The 19,974-nt window shown below is 53.5% G+C and overlaps 7 protein-coding genes across 7 annotated transcripts; 3 read left to right on the top strand and 4 right to left on the bottom strand.

The window, feature by feature from the left end:
* Nucleotides 1-176: 176 nt before the first annotated feature.
* On the top strand, nucleotides 177-1,661 carry NCS54_00048800 (Uroporphyrinogen decarboxylase; the record flags this gene model as incomplete). Its single annotated transcript, XM_053146138.1, has 5 exons — nucleotides 177-354; nucleotides 431-472; nucleotides 541-1,076; nucleotides 1,138-1,528; nucleotides 1,585-1,661. Exons 1-5 carry the CDS (start codon nucleotides 180-182, stop codon nucleotides 1,659-1,661), a joined length of 1,221 nt encoding a protein of 406 aa, XP_053002113.1. The 5' UTR covers nucleotides 177-179.
* A 498-nt stretch (nucleotides 1,662-2,159) lies between these two features.
* Nucleotides 2,160-2,611, bottom strand: NCS54_00048700 (Hypothetical protein; the record flags this gene model as incomplete). The annotated part of the gene is made up of 2 exons (XM_053146137.1): nucleotides 2,160-2,364; nucleotides 2,421-2,611. The coding sequence occupies 2 exons, from the start codon at nucleotides 2,609-2,611 to the stop codon at nucleotides 2,160-2,162; spliced, it is 396 nt and encodes a 131-aa protein (XP_053002112.1).
* Nucleotides 2,612-4,746: 2,135 nt separating this feature from the next.
* Nucleotides 4,747-6,509, bottom strand: NCS54_00048600 (Velvet complex subunit B; the record flags this gene model as incomplete). Its single annotated transcript, XM_053146136.1, has 6 exons — nucleotides 4,747-5,002; nucleotides 5,061-5,379; nucleotides 5,436-5,701; nucleotides 5,760-5,839; nucleotides 5,896-5,950; nucleotides 6,013-6,509. The coding sequence occupies 6 exons, from the start codon at nucleotides 6,507-6,509 to the stop codon at nucleotides 4,747-4,749; spliced, it is 1,473 nt and encodes a 490-aa protein (XP_053002111.1).
* A 2,010-nt stretch (nucleotides 6,510-8,519) lies between these two features.
* Nucleotides 8,520-9,720, top strand: NCS54_00048500 (ATP phosphoribosyltransferase; the record flags this gene model as incomplete). The annotated part of the gene is made up of 4 exons (XM_053146135.1): nucleotides 8,520-8,536; nucleotides 8,639-8,673; nucleotides 8,737-9,291; nucleotides 9,350-9,720. The coding sequence occupies 4 exons, from the start codon at nucleotides 8,520-8,522 to the stop codon at nucleotides 9,718-9,720; spliced, it is 978 nt and encodes a 325-aa protein (XP_053002110.1).
* Nucleotides 9,721-10,456: 736 nt separating this feature from the next.
* NCS54_00048400 (Hypothetical protein) lies at nucleotides 10,457-11,064 on the top strand (the record flags this gene model as incomplete). The annotated part of the gene is made up of 2 exons (XM_053146134.1): nucleotides 10,457-10,519; nucleotides 10,654-11,064. 2 exons carry the CDS (start codon nucleotides 10,457-10,459, stop codon nucleotides 11,062-11,064), a joined length of 474 nt encoding a protein of 157 aa, XP_053002109.1.
* A 751-nt stretch (nucleotides 11,065-11,815) lies between these two features.
* On the bottom strand, nucleotides 11,816-12,112 carry NCS54_00048300 (Hypothetical protein; the record flags this gene model as incomplete). The annotated part of the gene is made up of 1 exon (XM_053146133.1): nucleotides 11,816-12,112. One exon carries the CDS (start codon nucleotides 12,110-12,112, stop codon nucleotides 11,816-11,818), a length of 297 nt encoding a protein of 98 aa, XP_053002108.1.
* Nucleotides 12,113-13,131: 1,019 nt separating this feature from the next.
* On the bottom strand, nucleotides 13,132-19,681 carry NCS54_00048200 (Hypothetical protein; the record flags this gene model as incomplete). Its single annotated transcript, XM_053146132.1, has 5 exons — nucleotides 13,132-13,639; nucleotides 13,693-13,782; nucleotides 13,834-15,599; nucleotides 15,660-18,032; nucleotides 18,083-19,681. The coding sequence occupies 5 exons, from the start codon at nucleotides 19,679-19,681 to the stop codon at nucleotides 13,132-13,134; spliced, it is 6,336 nt and encodes a 2,111-aa protein (XP_053002107.1).
* Between the last annotated feature and the right edge of the window lie 293 nt (nucleotides 19,682-19,974).

Raw genomic sequence — 19,974 nt, 5'->3', positions numbered from 1 at the left:
CTATCCAACGCGCTGGAGCTTGGTTGCTTGGCTGCTTGATTGATGACAGCGTGTCGGTCCGACCGTGTCTCCGAGGTCCGGGGTGGAGCTTCCATTTGGAATCAATGCACGGATGGCCAACCCCGGAGTTGCACGGAGTGGAGTACGTACCGGAAAGAACCCCTCCACGGAAAGCTGCGATGATCCAGTTTCTCGGCGGGGTCCCTTCGAATGCCTGTTTGGACTTAAGAAGTCTTGACATCTCGCTGTATTTCTCGGATCAGTCTGTCAATTCGTCCACCGAGATATACACAACGACAATGGAACACTCTTTTGAGCCTCTCAAGAACGACCTGTTGCTTCGCGCAGCATGGGGTGGGTTGCCTGCGTGAACCCGGCGCACGCCGACCATGGGAGAGCTTGTGCTGAGAATTGCCGTGTTGCGAAATAGGCCAGACCGTTGAGCGCCCGCCCATGTGGGTGATGAGACAAGGTGAGAGAGAGATGCGCTACCGCCGTTGAATTGGACATGTATGGAGTTTGACTGACTCAATTGGGCAGCCGGCCGTTACCTCCCCGAGTATCACGAGGCCAAGGGCAACCGAGACTTCTTCGAGTGCTGTCGCGACCCTGAGGTTGCTACGACGATTACACTGCAGCCTGTCCAGCGCTACGCCGGCCTCATCGATGCGGCCATCATCTTCTCCGACATCCTCGTCATCCCCCAGGCCATGGGCATGGTGGTCGAGATGGTCGACAAGAAGGGCCCGCACTTCCCGAACCCGCTCAAGACCCCCGACGACGAGCAGTACGGCCAGGTTCTCGCCAAGAACGTCGATGTCGCCGCCGAGCTCGACTATGTGTACAAGGCCGTCACGCTGACGCGCCAGAGGCTCCAGGGACAGGTTCCGCTGATCGGCTTCTGCGGTGCTCCTTGGACTCTGTTCTGCTACATGGTCGAGGGTGGTGGCACCAAGCTGTTTGCGCAGGTCAAGACGTGGATCTACAGATACCCCGAGGAGTCGAAGAAGCTGCTGGCAAAGATTGCTGATATCTGCGTGGACCACTTGGCTCTGCAGGTCAAGGCTGGTGCTCAGGTAAGAGAACTGATGTTATTTACTAGTATATCTTCGAGCTGCTGACCCAGATGCTGTGTAGTTGGTCATGGTGTTTGACTCATGGGCAGGAGAGCTCGGCCCTGCATCCTACCGTCAGTTCTCGGAGCCCTACCTCAAGCGCATTGCGGAGAAGCTGCCCGAGAAGCTCAAGGCCCTCGGTCTAAACAAGGTGCCCATGACTGTGTTCCCCAAGGGTGCGTGGTATGCGCTCGACTCGGCGTGCAACCTGGGCTACAACGTGGTGGGAATGGACTGGCTGCACGACCCCAAGGAGGCTGTCAAGATCCGAGGAGATCGCAACATTGTGTTCCAGGGCAACGCCGACCCCGGAGTTCTGTACGGCACCAAGGAGGGCATCACGACGGCCGTGCAGGAGATGGTTGACGGGTTCTGGGTTGGCAACAAGGGCTGGATCGCCAACCTCGGCCATGGTATGTTTTCCGTTCGGCCTTGAACATGAAGTGTTGGAGCTGACAGGATTAACTAGGAATCACCCCTGGCGTGAACCCCGACAACCTCAAGCACTTCTTTGAGGAGGTTCATCGTCTGACCAAGAAGAACTGATTAGGCAGCAAGGGAGCCCTAGCTGTGTCAGGAATATGGCGCGATATCGAAGCACCATGAAATCTCGCATCATGAGTCGCATCATGAGTGAGTCCTCGAACGCCACTAAAGAGCCATGTAAGCGGATGTATCAATGATCAAGTCACCAAGAGGAAGCAAAAAAGGGATAGACCAAAAAACACATGTAATATAGCAGAAAATGGCGATCATGATATTAAAAAAGAAAAAAATTCATCTCTTTCCAATTCATCGCAACCCGCAGATGGGTATCTTAGCTTTTCCTCTCGTTAAATTTATTCATTCATGCTTGTCCTTTCCTGTCCGTTCGTCCGTACTCATAAATGGCCTGACCATGTATTATCCCCATTGTCAAAGGCGCCTAGAACACCGAGCTCGAAAATGATTACGCCCTCCCAAAAACCCTCTCATGCAAGAGAGATTGCCCACAGAATAAATAATTCAAATGTGTGTGGTGGTGGTGAAAAAAGGGGGCGTTTTCTAAGCCTTCTTGCCAAAGAGCCAGTTCTTGCCCTTTTGGGCGAGGGACTCGGTGGCGGGAGCTGGCTTGGTGGGCTCGTCCTCCTCGGCGATGGCCTCCTCGTTGCTTGGTCGGCGAGTCAGCTCCTCGTCAGTGTCCTTGAAGACGTTGCCAGCACCGCCGCGGCCAGAGTGCTGAGCACCAGCAGAAGGGCGTCGAGGGACGCTTTGTATTCAGTTAGCATCATGTTGTTGAAATAGTGCGGGGTGGAGAGAACTTACGCCTCAACGTCCTGGCGCTTGCGAGTCTCGCGGGGGTCGTCGTTCTTGGCCATGTTGCCAGTGCCGCCACGACCAGTGGTGACAACAGAGCCCCTGAGGACAGGAGTCTGGAGATCGGCGGGGTTCGTCTTGGGAGTGTGAGAAGCGTCGGCCATGTTGCCGGCACCACCGCGTCCGTGAGAGGCGATCATTGTGATGGATAGAGGTGATGAGAAAGATGTGGTGGTGACGAGTAGGTGGGCTACAGCTGAGGCGTGTGCTGTAGGTGGTTTCTATTCAGTGGCTCGAGTGCTGAGTGTTCAGGGGTAGAGGCACTGAGGGGTTGCAAGAGGGGTTGTTTGTGAGCAACGAAATTGTTGAGTCAAAGCAAGAGACAAGAAAGTGTTCTTGGGGGAAGATGGAGTGTAGAGTCTGGGCTGAGTGAGACCGAAACCGAAGAGGACGGTCAAGCCTTTTAACGCAATGCCAAGTCTTGGTGATGTCGTTATTTTTTGCAATTTTTTTTCGGTCCTGGGCTTTTCTAGGATGTTCCCATGATCAACCAGAAAAAAAATAGAACCAGGCAAGGCCCTAGCAGTGTCTCCTGCTACTGCGGGCTTTTACCCACCACCCAGTCAGTGTGTGTGCTATGGAGCTTCTACGTGCGGTCTAGCGAGTCTAGGCCAACTCCGAAACTGGGCACCCGTCCCGTGAAAGTGTTCGACACAGTTGCTCGATTTTTCAGCATTTTCGCCTTGATTATTGAGCTTATTCACGAGATTTTTTATCAACCCTTGACAGCCTCAACTTTCATTTTCTTACTCTTTCGCACTTTTGCTCGTCTTCAGCTGGTTGTTGCCCGGAATGAGAAACGAAAAAACAAAAAGTCTCTTGAGGCTCCTTCTAGGCGACAAGTCGATGGCAAGTATATGCATGTACCCGGCGCCAAGGGCTTGGTTTGTGCCACCGGCCCCAGGCCTAAAAGGCCGCGCTGGCACGCCCGCCAGTCGTTGGGATTTGGGTACGTAATGGTTTTTCATGTCCTCGTGGTGCCCCAGACTCTTGGCGCGGTACCCAAGGGTACGAAGTCCATACAAGCTTTTTGAGGGGACCTGCCAGAGCCTGAGCCTGAGCCTGAGCCTGAGCGTCAGTCGCCTCAGCTGGGTCTGGAGCGATGAGGGGTTGATGGTCACTTGATCGATTCAGAGTCACCCGTCCATCAGATATCACCGCCTCCTCATCTCTCTCCGCTGCTAGCTCTCAGGGGGGCCTTGTGAAATTGGCCAATAACGCCGGCTGGTATGCCAAGCTCGTTGCCCTCTTGGGGAGCTGAGCTGTTTTGTCGTCCTTTTCCCCTCCGGAATGAGTACCGCAAAGGGCAATTCAGGGCATCTAGCTCTCTCCTCTTTACGCCCACATGAGCAGAAGCAGCAGCTTCATTTTCCAGCCCAACGAAACTACAGCCATGGAATGCATCACGTTTACCAAGTTTTAATTGCTCGCCAAGGCTCAATGCCAAGAATCCCCCAGCTTCGCCTTCGCCGGGCTCCGAAATCCCATCCGAATCCCAGCGGCGCTCGCTCCCGCTCCTGCGGCGTCCCTCGCGTCCGATTTACTTTTTGCCTGGCCGTGGCCGTTTCTGTCCTGGTGGCCCGGGCAATCGATGGCCTAATCTGCTGCCGTGCCTCCCGTCAGCCTCATCACCGCCATCTCTGACTCTAATGAGTTGCTCACATGCTAAACCCCGACACCCCGATCACGGTGGCTCATGACCATGGCTGACATGACAGACCCTGCTTGCCCTTAGCTTGCTATGACGTTGCATTCCGGGACCCCTGGTTCCCGACAATTCGATAGCCTTTTGCTGCTTTTCAACGCCCTGTCGATCCTCTTCTCCTCAAGAAACTTTGCCGTCATACACTCTTTTTCGGTAAAGTTAATTCGTGGGCGCTTCCTTACTCACTTCCTTGCGAGACCATCAAGACGAAACCTCGAGCAATGGTAGATATACTCATCAATTAACTACCTAACCAACTCCAACGCCGGCATTTCTGCCTTACAATTCACCAAACAGACCCCATTCTACCCAGGGCCGAACCTACTATTTAGGACATCTTCTAAAAAGATGTCATCGTGCGATACTGCACGCACGACTGTCGTTTGGCCACCTCCTTGGCAGCCTTTGCTCGAGGACGGGACGCACTCGCACCTGCCCGTTCCTCCGATCAATAAGCTTTCCTAAGTCGTCGTTTCTCATGCCCCTCATCGGCCAACCTTGTCGCCGAAGGGGGTGCCAATAGCTCACATCATACTCCTCCTCTTCAACATCGACTCCAGACGCTGATACCTAATCGTAGTCGTCGTCTCCTCCATCGCCGCCCTTGACGTTGGTGTCCTTGCGAATGGGAATCTTGATTCCTTGGGCCGCAAATGTCTTGCTCAGTGACGTGCTCTCGCACACACCGGGGAACTTCTTGGCCGAATACACATTGAAAACCTCACTGAAGCACGAGGATAGTATCGGTGCCCGACCCTGATTGACATTGGATCCTGGGCCCCCTTGTCCACCGGGCCGTCCAACATTCACAAACGAGAATCTCAGCCTAGAATTTTGATGTTAGCATATTTGGATCGCATGCCGTATCCGGTTGCATTTCTTACCTGAAGGGCCCTTCTGTCCGTACACTTAGATCCTGGAGGACGAACCAAATACCCAGTCGTTCCTCGGTGTCGCAGAGGCGGAATGCGCTCGCAGCCAGGCTGCCAATCAGATTTCTTGTGAACATCCCTTGAGGCTGGCCTCCCACAACCGCCATACGGGTGAGCGCATTCGGCTCCTGCCCGTAGCCGTTGCGGAATGGCGCCATGTTTGCTTGACCTGGGGGAGGTGGAACAGGAGCATCGTTACCATAGCCGCCGCTGTGTCGCGGGAAGTACTGCTGGGGTGGTCCGTATGAACCGCTGGAGGGGTATGACGGGGCTATTCTTGTGTTAGCAGGTCCCGTTGGCGCGGGCATTTGTTCTGGGCGAACTCACCTTGCCCATAGCCTTGCTGAACCGGGTAGTCCTGCACATAGCCCATGCCCTGCGATTGACCATATCCCGAGTCACGACTAGGAGGAAGTCCTTGTTGCTGGTATGAAGGGGTACCCGGATCGGAATTGACGAGAGTCGAGTAGGAGTAGGTGTTCGAAGACGAGATGGAACCAGTTCCCGTCGATGACCGAACAAGATTGACTTCTTGTGTGCCATCCTCGTTCCAGAGGTCGACAGACAGCACAAACATGGTGTGATCAATGTCACTGCGCACACATTGTTAGCTGGACACAACAGGAGCCGAGAGCTTTCAAAAACACATACTTGTAGTCAACCTCCTTCCCTGTCGCGGGGTCAATGATGACAAGACGAACACATGGCGGTGGTGTAATGGGTCGACGATCCTGTGTCAAGTTGTTAGTCAAGAGAATGGGGGTAGAGCGAGGTGAAGCAGGCTCACCTTATCACCGAAACCGCACATACGTGCACGCCGAGGTTGCTGTACTACATCGAGACTATACAAGAGGATTAGCGGAAGCGGTTCGTACAAAAAGGCCGGTTTTGGATCGCAACGAACCTGTACTTTCGGCCCGACCCTTCTTCAACTTTGGAGAATGATGTGGCCATCGTCTGAGAGTGTGCATGTTGATCGGTTGGAGAAGGTCCCGCAGGGGGTGGGGGAGCTTCGTCGGGTCGAGGAGGGGCGTGTTGCTGCTGGTGAGGGTGCGGAAGCGGGTGTTGGCTTGGGTGAGGAGGCTGCTGGTATGAAGCTGGAGGTGGAGGGTATGGTGGGAGCTGGGCTTGATGATGGGGTGGCTGGTGTGGAGGAAGCGGCTGGTGATGTGGAGGCTGATGCTGGTGCTGGTGCGGATGGCCGTGATGCGGGTGCGGTTGGTGTTGAGGAGGAGGGAGAGTCGAGGGATGGTGATGCTGAGTCGGAGGCGGCAGCGACGGCGGGGGATGGTGTTGTTGGTAGCCGTGCATGGGGGGAGCGTTGGACGAGTAGACCGGGGCGGCGCCGCCTGGTACGGGCATCCGCTGCGACATGTCGGACGGGTGGTATGCTGAGTTCATGCTGGTCGGTATGGGCGAGAGGAGAGGGCTGCCGAGACGTGCAGCCAACAAGCTCCGAGTATATATATACGCAAGGTAGGTAGGTATGTGGTAGAGTAACTGCTGTGATGCTGTGCGCGAGGGGCGGGATGGAAGATGTGCGGTCGGAGGATTCGAGAGGAGGAGTTGGAGCTGGCGGGCGGACGAGGAAGAGATGAAAGGATGGATGGATGGACGGGGAGGGGATATAAGAGCAGAGAGCTCCGATGCTCCTCCCTCCAAAGTGCGAACAGCCAAGAAATCGAAGCAGAACAACAAGAAACCTATGGCCCAAAGACGCGAAGCCACCAGGAGAGGCCGACGATATGTAGGTATGTCGTCGTCGCGCGGGCGGCGGCAGGTGGAGAACCAGAGGCCCGGCTGAAGGTAAAGTTGGAGTGATGGTAGCTCGCAAGTGGCGCGGGCCGGGAGCGCTAAAAGTCTCGTCTCCCCTGCCGGTCGGTACCTTTGGCCCAGGGCTGGGCTTCAAGTGCGGCAGCCCAGTTCCACTGGAGGGGAAGCAAAGCCCAACTGCAGGGCAGAGTCCGAGAAAAACTCAGGCCCAAGCCCAGATTACCAGAAACCGACACAAGGTTAGAGACCAGTCCGACAACCAGGTTAGAGGGAAGCCGGAGCCAAGGAGATGGCGAGGCTAAGATCGGAGCTGAAAAAGTCAACTTGTTCTTTGGGGCGGGACGGGACAGGAGAGGAAAAGACACTGGGCAGAGCTGGGCAGAGCCTCGAGAAGAAGGTTTTCCAAGGTTACCTGTCGCCCTGTGGTCTCGGGGCTTAACAAGGACGCGAGAGGGCGGGTACAGTAGTGTATTGTCCCAAAAGGAATATCATGTAATGAATGGGAAATGGGCAATGGGGAAATGGGAGGGCGGCGACAGGCAATTATCGCACAGGAAAAGAAAGGTTGCATCCTGTAAAAGAAAGCAAGCGACATGATACAGTACAGCTCGCACGCACACACCGGCACACGCACGGCAAGCACACACCACCCCCGAGCAAAGAGACCAATTGAAGAGATGCGAGTCACTGGGCCCCTCCATAGAGCCCATAGAGAGTGCTACCCCAGCAGCTCGCCATGTTCGAGTTTGTCTCTGGTCCATGTCTAAGTCATTTCGCTGTGATGTGATGACGGGAGCCTTGTTCAATGTCTGAGTTGGCACCTCGCTGCGACATTTCACACTCACTGATTGCGGAGAAAAAGTCCATCTTCAACAGCCCTTTCATTTCAGATGTTATTGTCTGGGCCATTCGTGTATGTATGAAAACATGTATGTCTTTGTGTGGGCTACCTATTGACGATACCCGGGCACACCCATCCACAATGGATCCCCTTTGTCTCTGTCTGCAACCCAAGCCGCACGCGATCGACCTCGATCCCGACACCCGCGAATTGTCAACGGATCAAGAAACCAACCACCTTCCGCCAGGAATCGGTGCGGCGTAAGCAAGGACAAAGCCAAACCTCAGGCTGTGTCACCCGAGAGTGCCTCCTCAACAACCTGGGCCAATTGAGTCGTGGTTGCACAGCAGATTGTTGTTGTCTGGTGCAGTGTGGCATCCATACAGCATTGTGCCCTCTTTTCGCAATTGATCCCTCCATCATCTATCATACAAGTATGATACAGTACTGCAGTACTTCCCTTGCAAGTTCCTCTCGAACTGCCGGGTAGTTGACCACTCAAATGCGTGTTACTTGCTCGCCATCCCATTGGCGGCCCTTCTGATGCCGATAGCGTGGTGGTTTTGGTGGTACCTGGACGGCTCCTGGGTGGTAAACCCCAATTAGGACGCTCCGGCGAGCGATGCTGGCGCCACACACAGCATGCATGCCCCGCCATCATGTTGGACAGCCCCGCAATCGGAGTCACTACAGTCACCACAGAATAAATTCCCCCACTACGAGTGAGTCGACGACTTGCAGCTACGACTTGACAAGAACAGAGGGGAACAGACGTCAAAACCTTCAATCTCAAAGCCATGGATCTCGTCAACAGGTTGGTCAGGCCCGATACTGTCCTGGGCTTTGGACGGCTCGAGCAATGCCTCCCAGAACCGCTATCATCGACCTGCAGACGCTGATGTTGAATCCCCTCCAGTCTCGAAGGCCGCCTTCTCTTTGCCGTGCCCAAGAGTGAGTCTACTTTCTACACTACCTAAAGGTGCTATAGAACTCTGATGACTGACCTGTATCTAGAGGGCCGGCTCAATTCAGCCACACTCAACCTCCTTGAGGGTGCTGATATCCAGTTCCGCCGCGAGAACCGCCTCGACATCGCTCTCGTCAAGAACCTCCCAATTGCCCTCATCTTCCTCCCCGCCGCCGATATCCCCACCTTTGTCGGCGAAGGCCGAGTTGACCTGGGCATCACCGGATGGGACCAGGTCCAGGAGCACGATGCCTCAGTCCGCGCCTACAACCACATGCGACGCAGTTCGGTCGACCTCTCCAACATCGACGACAAGGTGGCCGGCTCCGACATGGTTATGGAGCTGGGCTTTGGAAGCTGCAAGCTCCAGGTCCAGGTGCCCGAGAAGGGCCAGTACAAGACCCCCCAGGATCTCATTGGCAAGACGATTGGCACCAGCTTCGTCAGTCTCGCCGCCGATTACTTCCTGAAGCTTGAGCAGGGTGACGACACCGAGGGCGGCATCTCTCCTCGCAAGATGCGCACCAAGATTGTCGAGCTCAGCGGCAGTGTCGAGGCTGCCTGTGCCCTCGGTGTCGCCGAGGGTATTGTTGATCTTGTTGGTAAGTGATCGTGTATATCCGTCTCCTGAGGCACCTTTTTGCTAACAAACCTTTTTAGAGTCTGGAGAGACCATGCGAGCTGCTGGTCTCAAGGCCATTGACACCGTCGTCGATTCCACTGCCGTTCTCATCAAGTCGAAATCGCCCTCCAACCCCGAGCTGATCGACCTCATCACTTCGCGCATCCGGGGCGTCATCACTGCGCAGCGTTATGTGCTCTGCCAGTACAATGTCGAGCGAAGCCGACTGATCGAGGCGACCAAGGTCACCCCCGGCAAGCGCTCAGCAACCGTCACTGCTCTCGATGAGGAGGGCTGGGTTGCTGTGAGCTCCATGGTTGAGAGCAAGAAGATTGCTCTAGTCATGGACGAGTTGACCCGAATCGGAGCCCAGGACATCCTGGTGCTCGACATTCACAACGCGCGCTAGAGTATCCATTGGATGGTTGGCGTTGGGGTAGAGGTATAGGCGGATTTGATCAACGGCGCTGGGATAAAGGGCAAATTGAATAGGTATATACAGACAAAAGAAGGAAGTGAGTGGGGGAGATGACGGTTGGCTACAAGCAGGTTGCATCTACCGCCGATATAATGAGATATCCCGTTTGGACTTCATTTCTTGAACCGAAACCGAAACCGAGGAGGAACGCATGCGGAACTGAATACGAAGGATCGGCAGTGCATACCTGCGTCGTGAGGCGTCTCATCGTGGGACGCCTCATCGAGGGGCAGTGATCGCGTGGCTCTGCGAAGCTGTTGAGATGATAATGCAAGGGTATTTATTGCTCAGAGTCGTGGCGGAGCAAGTCGTCGCAATCTCAGCTGCGCAGTATCAACCATTGGACGCTGGCAGCTTGAATGCTTCCTTTTGGGCTTCCATGAGGCTTCCCCAAGACTTCTTCCTCTATCCAGGCCAGGTACAGGGATCGATCGGGAGCGTCGGGAATCTTTGGTGTGTGGGCTTTGGGCGCTCCTCCAACCACGCGATGACCTCACCAGGGCTGGAAAAGGTACGTAAGTGACGAGCCCCCGGGAGCCACAAGCGCCTCATCATCCGTTCCTTTGTCTTGTATTTTACCAAAGGGCGACCATTTCCTCCTCGAGTTGACTGCTCAATCTACATACAACACACTCATCGATATTTCTGCTGTTTCCAATCCATCATCATGGTCAAGATAGGTCCGCCTCGAGATGCCAATTCTGGCGAGCAGCCATCAACTCTCTACTCGGTGGGTCCCCCGTTGAGACAACAACTTCACTTGAGGTCATCGTACAGACGATGAGAAAAAGACGGTTGAATGCAGACCTCACGATGATAAGTCAACGGAGATTTTATGGGCTGGCTTGCTAACATGGATCCCAGCTCATCATGACACCCATCAACATCACGGTATTCCTCCTGTCGCTGTTCCTGGTCGATCTCCGCTATACCCAGGGTCGCATCAACCGTTATGGTGACGGCGACAACGGTGGTGGTCGGAGCTCTCGGTGGATGCCCCGGTGGTTCACCCAACCGTATCAGCACATTGGGCACACTGATCACGATGCCCACGGCAGCTGGCACTATCACAGCAAGCAGAAGAAGCTGATGAAGATGGAGGCCGATGAGGCCTTTCAGATGCGGAGCACCGTGCTTGTGCTGCTGGCCATCATGGTGGCCCTGGGCACGAGCGCGGCCTGGTATCTCATGAGCCGTCTATATCACGGCGTCGTTTCCCTGGCGGCGGCCTCTGCGGACAACACTACCATGCCGCAGCCGGGGTTGTCAACATGACGCAGCTCGGAGATGGGCTGGATGGGTGATTTGACTCTGAAGGGCAGGAATGGCCTCAGATCCTCCACTCGATGCAACCATGTCGTACAATCTCACGCCTGCAGGAGATTCGACATCTCCCTGTTCGCTTTAATTACTGCCCTGGGCGATCATCTCGGCGATCAGGATTGTCTCACATTGAGAGCGACGACGACGGCATCATCATGGTCGGGATCGCTCCCCCACCAACAAGAGCAGCAAGGACACAAAGTTGGTCTATTCTCTCATGTCACGGCTGCTCTTACCGATCAAGCGTCGATCAAAAAAGCGGCATCATGTTGGCTCACGGGACGGGGGATAAATTCTCAGGGGTCTCGGTGGGTCGTTATCCGTGTTTCGGATCCTGGGCGAGTCAGTCGAGAAGAGCATGTTTGAATGAAGTGATGATGATGATAATGTATTTTTGGCCCTGGAGGGATCCAAGGGTTAAAAAATGACAGCTCTTGTTAAATCATCAAGTTGTCAATGGATGCCGAGCGCTTAAGCTCGGCGAGAAGTTAAGAATACACACCCAAAATGCAGACAGGACAAGTAATGTAAAAACAACAACGCCTCATGCTCGTAGCTATCCATATTCCAAGCCGGCCTGCCAGAGATCCAAATTGGCAAGCCCGAGAAGCACATAACACCCCATTAAACCCTAGAAACCATTGTTCTCGAAAGAAGCCATCGTCAAGCAATCATCCATATCATCTTGTTCCCATAAAACCCATCAAAAGTGTCGAGATCCGATGCGCTCCTCGACGCTGCCCCAGTAGACGATGGGTCTGGGCTCGAGGAGGCTCAGCTCGCTGCCAAAGCTCCTGCGCTCCTCCTCCATGTTCACCAGGGATGGCTGGCGGAGGATGATGTTGTTGATGGTGGCGGCAGAGGCCGAGAGCGTGGTGCTCGTCGACGAGTAAGAGTCTCGCGTGGCTGTTGACGCAGAGGAGCTGCGGCGGAGAGAGCTGCGAAGACGCGAGGGGGAGAAGCGAGAAGCCATGGTTTCGAAGCGGGAGTTGTGAGCCATGTTGATTGTGTGAGATGTTTTCTGAGAGAATGTGGTGTGATGTGGTGTTGGTGTGGAAGAGGCGTGGTGTTTGTGTGTGATTATTTCGGGGTTGAAGATGGCAGCACCTCGCCGATTAATGAGTTCCCGTCTCAAGGTGGATGAATATAAATGACAACTTGTCCAGCAGTTGTCGTCGAGTCTTTTCAAAGAGCGAACGAGTCAAAGACAGAACGGAGAGGCGCAGCCTGTCGTGTAATCTGTCTTGGTCTCTGGTGTGTATGTACGTACACAAGTAAAAACGAGTGAGGTTTGTCTTTGTGAGAATACAAAGAGGCAAGCAAGGACAACGACAACGACAACGACAACGAAACAAAAGTAACAGGACAGAATGGCAGCAGCTGTCGCCCTCTTTATTCTTTAATATTAATAACACCAGCACAGACGACAAAGACTGAAGCATGAACAAGACAAACCTTTTGCGTCAGGGCTCGACAGGGGGCCATGGAATGTGGGCGCACGGGTTGTTTCAAGCTGGTCTCTGCGACCCCCCGGCCCCGGCAGCTGAAACACTCGCACCATGGACCCAACCTCCATCTTCAGGAACGCAAGACCTGTTGCTGCAGGATCGGGAGCAGGGGGCAAGGATCCTCGTCTGGCTCTGGCTGTCGCAGGCAACGGTTGATCAGACAGACAAAGACTCAGGTGGAGATTCCACACAGACAGTCCATTCTTGACGGAGTTGCACCTGACTACCCGCCCGGGCAATGACTGACAGATAGACAGACGCTATATTACTTTCTCTTACTGTACAATACACCCACATGCGCCTCTATTTTGTTCGACCCAAAACAATAGTCCCCTTCCTCTGACACACCCCCTTTTTTAACAAACCTGTAACGCCGTGCCTGCTGTGGCTATGCCTTTGACACATTGTCCCTGAAATGCCTCCGTCCTTGCCTGTTTCATTCAAAGTAAAACTTCCTGACTACATAGCCGAACCTCATGCTCGCTCATCCCCCGTCTCCATGCCATGGATCCTAGCGTGATCCCCGGTTCTCTGCTCGACGGACTGTCGCTCTACGTAGCATGCTTTCGCCCCAGACTGATCCGTCTAGCATCCCCGAGACTTGCGGGGGGTTGTTGTGTTGGCTCTCACGTGCCGATGGCATCGAAGCCGGTGCTGGTGCTGGTGCTGCCGGTTGGTCGTGAGGATCATCCTCCTCAATCTCAAAGCTGAACGCTGTGGGTTGAGTTGTTGGAGCAGTCGGCGATGGCGGTGCCGCTCTGGGGAAGCTGAGAGGGTGACTCCACGACATGTCGTGCAATGATAGATCCACAGATCCCAGCCAGTTGCGTGGCTCCGCTGCGTCAATGCTTGACCTGCGCGACCCTGGCGACAGAGGAGAACGTGGTGCTCTTCCAGCTCCCTCATCGTCGCTCAAGTCATTCTCGACCAGAATCTCGGGAATATCCAGTCGCGGAATTGCCGTCATGCGTGCCGAGTGCTTACGCTGCATGTGTTTCTTGAACTGCCTTGAATAGTACCTGGGGCACTGTTAGCTCTTCGATCTGCCTGGAGACTGATCCATCACACTTACAGAGTATCAAAGAAGCCCAAAACTACACCTCGTCGGACCTGGTCGTCTACACGTTGAAGTCGTGCCCGACGTCGCAAGAATTCTTCCAGCCTAGACAACGTTAGTATGTATAATTCGATGAATGAGCATAGTCTCCCTCACCTCAAGCTCTTATTGTCGCTAATGATGTTGTAATGAGCCAGTATCATAAGTACGCTTGTGAACGAAATGCCACGGTCTGGATCTGCAGTCACCAGAACTTCCTCGTAAAACGTCTTGAACTGGCGGCGCTTATGGCGAATCTTTTCGACATCTAGACGCGCTAGGCGCTGGTTGAGCTTGTCCAGGTCAATTCCACTGAACGCACTCGTTGTTGCGATGGACGAGTGGTGCGTCAGTTTTGTTTCATTGCGGATATCTTCAAGGATTGAGCCAACGCTGTCCTCGGGATCGTAGATGCGCATTTGAAAGACTCCGGAGAGCTCACCCAGTAAGCGAGGGAAAGCCGTCTTCGTGATGTATCCCGTACCCGCTGGATCGACGCTGCGCCATGCCTCCTTAAATCGCCGGATTTCGTCTCGGTCAACCGCCGACATACCGCTCGAGCGCTGGTACACGTAACTGAAACTCTCATAGATGAGAGACACAAAGAGGTTGACAAAGATATACATGCTGACAATGTTCCAGAGGATGAAGAGAATTCTGGCCCATGATTTGCTGCCACAGTCGCTGTCGAAGAATCTATCCTCGTCAACGCAGAGTGGCGGCTCAATGTTGGCGTAGTCTTCCATTACTTGGTTCCATCCCTCGCCGAGACTCATCCTGAAGAGCAGGATCAAGGCTTTGGGCACGGTTCGGAAGTTGATGTTGTTGGTTCCGTCTTCGCCAAACCGCGTCAGACTGAAAGCTTGGGTCATTGCAATCGCAAAGACGAGGAAGAACACAAGCCAGGTCGCCAGCAAGTTACCAATCACCGTCAAACTAGCCGCCGCTGTCTTGAACAGCTGGTCGAGGGCATCGTTGCGAGGGATCAGGAGCAAGACAATTGCGACCAAGAACACCTTATGCAGCTGGACGTAAGCCTCAACCCTGGTGTCTGAGATGAGGAGCGCAAGAGTCGAAACGAAGGCTCCAAACACAATCATCAGAGAATATAGATCCCAAGAGCTTCGGCGGAATCGGGCCCAGCCCAGTCCAATGATACGGATTGTGATGTTGGCCGTATATGCGAGAATGAAGGCAAAGAAGACAAAGTCACGAGCTCTCGTCCACCACTCGGGCTCCGAGGCGAACTCTGATACCAGCACGATCAAGTGCAGGACGAGGGTGATTGTGATGGTCTGATACCACTTGCCCTTCTTCTCAATAGCTCTCTTGTGGCACCACTTCTTCCAGCTCGCCTCTGAGTCATCGTATGAACTCTTGGATGGCGAGATCTGCCGCAAGATCTTTCGCAACTCAAGCCAGGATCGTTGATCAGCCGTCAAGTAAGCCACGCCTGTCTGCTCCGTGTAATTACGCATGAAGACGGAGATGAACAGCGTAAGCACAAAGACAGTTGCCAACAGGTTGAACACGACAAAGAAAATGGCATTGCCCTGTGAGGCCAGCTGCTGAGGCTGGTTGTTCAGACCAGTGATCGCCTGGGCTGCAAAGGATACATCGGTCCATCCCTCCTGGCTGACAATCTGGAAGAGGATAAACAGTGATGAGCCAAAGTCGTCAAAGTTGAAGAAAGGGTTTGCAGCAACTCGGGGGGCGAGCATTTCCCAGTCATCGCTGAACGGCGCGCTTGCGTACTCGCCATAACAATCGGCCATTGTCTCGATTCCATCGCCGTCATCGTTACAGGTCACCAAGAGGCCGTTGAACAGGTTGAGTCCATAGATGGCGAACGGGATAAGCAGGGACAGAGACACAGCGGCAGCCTATCAGTGTGTCAATACACCCATCACAGTAAACACTCTCTTACAAGTTATGAGACTTACACCTAGAATTTTCCACCAGCCAACAATAATGAGATCGTGGAAAGTGTTTCGGGCACTGTTACTGACGTTCAAGAGTCGAAGTGCTCGGAGAGCTTTGAATGCTCCGATGGCTCTGGAAATCGCGCCGTCGTTGATGAGTAGTGTGACGACGTTGATCCAGAGAGTGATCAGTACCACGGCGTCCATAAATCCCCAGGAGCTACGCAGGTATGCGTTTGGTGTCCATAGCAGCCCATCCGCAATGATCTTGATAGCAGCTTCAACAGTGAAGACAATGGCAAATGCCATGTCTGTCCAAATGTACCAATTCCTGAAGCTAAAAGCGTGCTGTTCTTGGTACTCCTTCTGATAAAGGGGAGTAGTGACACATGCCAGGACCACCATTGCCACGATTGCTGCGTAGATGAATATGGTGAAAGTGTACCATAGAAAGGTATCAGGCACAACTCCGTCTATGCGCTCAGGGCCTCGAGCAGGTCCAACAACTCGTTGGCAAAGGCGGCGCAGGCGGTTTGTGGGCGCGAACAAGTAGAGAGAGGTGTTGTAGCTGGGATACTTGGCAAGGTACTCCCGCTGAGCTCTCCTTCGAGTCATCGTGGCAGACATGGCCTGTTCAGCCATCTGTCGAGGGTCTGACGTCTCGTTCTCGCCATCAAAACGCAGGTTTGAGTAGAATGGATTCGGTTCATCGTTGGTGAACAGTCTCTTTATCTTTGTCCAAATGGCGGAGAGACGCCCCGGCTTGATTTCGCCACCCAGCAAAGTCGTAGCGCTTCTTATAGGGCCCGTTTGAGCTCGGGCTCGCTGAGGATTCATCTGATCGTCCAGAAATTCGCGGACCACAGCATCTTTGAGGAGCATTTCCACGGTCGCTGGCCCATAATCAAGGGGATCTTTGTTCCTGCGCGACCTTGAAAACCCAAAGATAGTAGAAAGTGCCAAGTTACTGGACGAAGTGCCAAGGTCTCTCCTTTGAAGGAAGGCCTTGACCTGTTGTAGGCGCTTCTCATCCTCAGACACATCAAAGTTTTCCTGGATGACAGCAATGAACATGTTGACGAGAATGAAGAATGCAACGATGAACCAGCCGACGAGTAGGATAGCCCCGATCCACGAGGTGTTCTTCCATCTTGTGTAGGAAGTGACTGTGTAGAGAATCTCCGTCCAGTTTTCACTCGTCAAGACTTGGTACATGCCCAAGAAGGAGTTGAACATGGTGTAGAACGAAATGCGATTCAGCTCGCCATCTTCGTAAACTGGAATTTCGCCTCTGAACAGCTGGGCAGCGAAGATTGCGACCAAGAACGTCATAAGGAAGACAAAGAACATGAGGTTGCCGATACCGGCTGCGTTGCCCAGAACGAGCAAAATGAGCTCTCGAGTTACGGGGATGACCATGACGATTCGGTAGACCCGCAGGATTTGGAAAACCGTTAACCAAGCGTACGCTCTTGTATGACGAATGGGTGGGATCAAAATGATGGAGGTAATAATTGCAAGGCCAAGGTCGAAGAGATTGCGCCAGCTTTTGTGAAAGTAATTCCAATCAGCTGCGAAGCGAATGATCATCTCGATATCGAGGAATATGGTGACAGCGATTTCAGCGTTGTTGATAAAGCGTTCTCTGTTTCTTGACATGTCCGCACTGCGGCAGGCTTGACATATCAAGCCAAAAGTAATGATGAGAATCCAGATTGCCCGTGTTTTGTCGTACATGCGCTGCAGTGAAGATGTGCGCCGAAGTCTTTCGTCAGAACGAGACTGTCCAGATGGCTCTCGATCAACTGTAAAGGCGCTCGCCTTGCTCTCTTCACGAATGACCTGAAAGGAAGAGGTGATAACAGCAATTAACAGGTTTGTAAGCCAAAGCATCATGATCATGATGCCAGCGCCGAAGAACAGAGCAGCTTGAAAGTAATCCGAGCCCATGGTGTAATACATGAGATCAGAGAAGGTGTTGGCGCTCATGATAACAAAGACAAGTTCCAGGGAGTTGAAGATATTGTCAAAGTTGACTGTGCCGTTGAACGGGTTGCTTTGCTGAAGACATATAGAGCCACGAGGACATAGAAACCCTTTCCCCTCATTGGTCCCGTTCATGAGATCTGTTAACGACTCGGATTGATTGAACTTTTGCCACGGCCAAGGTTCACCAGTTCTGTTGTCTAGGAAGCCACCGCAGAAAGTTTCTTCGTTGGTATACGAAGCCGTCAGGTTGGTAGGGTCGAGGGGGTCAATCCAGACGCACTGGCGGCTCAAACTTGCCTTGAAACTCTGCACTCCAATGATAGCAAAGAGCAGCCAAAAGAAGGTGAGCAGAAACGCCACACGAACAAGTAGCGGTGTTGCTTTCTTGAGACTTTTAAGGATGATCTAGGGAACATGAGCTTTACTCCAGCCTTTGGGACCAACAAGTTACTTACAGCAGTGCCATTTGTCAGGGCCAATAGTCTCAAGATTCGGAGACAACTGAGCATTCTGAAAGCGTAGAGGTTGTGCTTAGTCTCAAGACCAGTAATGCTTAAGAAAAAGGTGATCCAATACGAGACAACAGCAACAAAGTCGAATCGGTTGAAGGAATGACGAAGAAACGCTCGGCGAGCGAGTTGTTGCCGTTGCTGGTCCTCCAGAGTCTGGGGCAAAGATTGCGGCCCCTGCATGAAGGTTGTAAAGGATCGTGAAATTGCAGAAGGCTCAAAATGGAGTTGTGATGTCTTCTTGATCGACTTCTGTCGCTCGGGCTGAAAGACAGCACGATACTGGTCTGCAATAGCTGCCCTCACTCCACGTTTACGATCAATCGTGCTGTACTCGGCGGCATTTAGCACAAAACCAGACACGATGATACGTGAAATGATCTCGAGGGTGAAGATGATGAATAGCGCGAGCATGGCCCAGTCGATACCATGCTTGCCCCATCTATCTGGACGTCCATTCCCGTCGGCGAATACGTCCGGAGCAGCTTCAACGGCAAGCAGGATAGCCTGCAGAACGATCAAGAGCAGCAGGAAAGGTTCGGTAAATGGGTTAACCAAAAGATCACAGAGTCGAAGTCTCAAAGGATTATCCGGCGAGAAGATCCCCAATGACTTTCCCTTGAGAGGATTGGGAGGTGGCTGCCTCGGGAGGTCTGCCGCAGCGGCTTCGGATACATCGAAGTGAGAATTACTCGACTTCTCACTCGGAGAACGATGTAGTTGTGGCTGGTATGAGGTGTCGACAAGCATTGAAGTCGCAGTGTCTCGGTGACTATTGCGTTCGAGTCCATTGGGGGACCGTGAGCGATGCCTCGAGGCTCGATGATCAATCACTTCACTTTCTCCACTGATGTTGACAACTCGCTGTGACATCGCGCGAACAATAGATCCAGCGCGCGACAGAGCTCCTGATGTAGACGGAGACCTAGACCGCCGGTATTCGTTTGGGTTCAAAGAAGCGCCATAGCTTCGGTGTCGAGGAGATCCAAAGCTGGCGCTCAGCTCTTGCCCAAGGCTTCTTGTATCCCGACCCCGTGCCGGGCTGTTCTCGATGCTCGACACCGTCTGGAAGCTATCCCGTGGTCTTTCATCGAAGTTATTGGCGGACAAAGAGCCAGATATGGGTTCGGCACCAGAGGTAAGAGGAATTCGGTCAGACTCGGCGTACTCAGCGCTCGGCGCATCTTCGACGTATGGAGCGGGAGGGTAGGTGCGAACTGGAGTAGATGGTATTATCGGCGCGGATGGTGCATGGTCATCCATCCCCGGAGGGAGAGCGGCCTGTAAGGCCATCGGGTCAATCGGCGACGCTGGACTAACATCATCGTCGAATCGATCGTAGGGCTGATCCCAATAGGTCGAGATGCCGGGCAAGTTGCCTGCCGTTTGACCAGTGTTGGGAGAAGCAGACAGGCCTCGGCGCTGGCCCGAGAGCCCAGCACCCTGAGGGGGGTGGCTATCGTGATGAGATCCATCTAAATTCTGCAAAGGAATCGACTGGCGGCGTGCAGGACGACCGTCCTGATCCCAAGAGTGTGAAGACATGGACTTGGTTCAGTAGATAAGGAACGGGGAGCGAACGAAAGCCTACTGACCGCCAGCGCGGCCCAATGTCAGGAAAAGAAAAGCTCGTAGGTAGGTTCGCCAAGATGAAGCATTGTAGATGCTTCTTGGGCTTGAAAAAGGCGTTTAGCACTTCGTATTCATGGGAGTTCTAAAGAGGGAGCCAGCCATCGAGATCTCCTAGGAGTCCTTGAATGCTGGGGTTCTTGATGCGACAGTGCTTCTAAGCATTCGCACTATACGCGACAGCTGTTTCATCGCCAGGACCTACCTAA

This window comes from Fusarium falciforme, chromosome 1, assembly GCF_026873545.1.
Source record: "Fusarium falciforme chromosome 1, complete sequence".
NCBI classification, from domain to species: domain Eukaryota; kingdom Fungi; phylum Ascomycota; class Sordariomycetes; order Hypocreales; family Nectriaceae; genus Fusarium; species Fusarium falciforme.
Note: the sequence above shows the minus strand (reverse complement) of the source record. Positions and strands in the feature narration are given on the sequence as shown.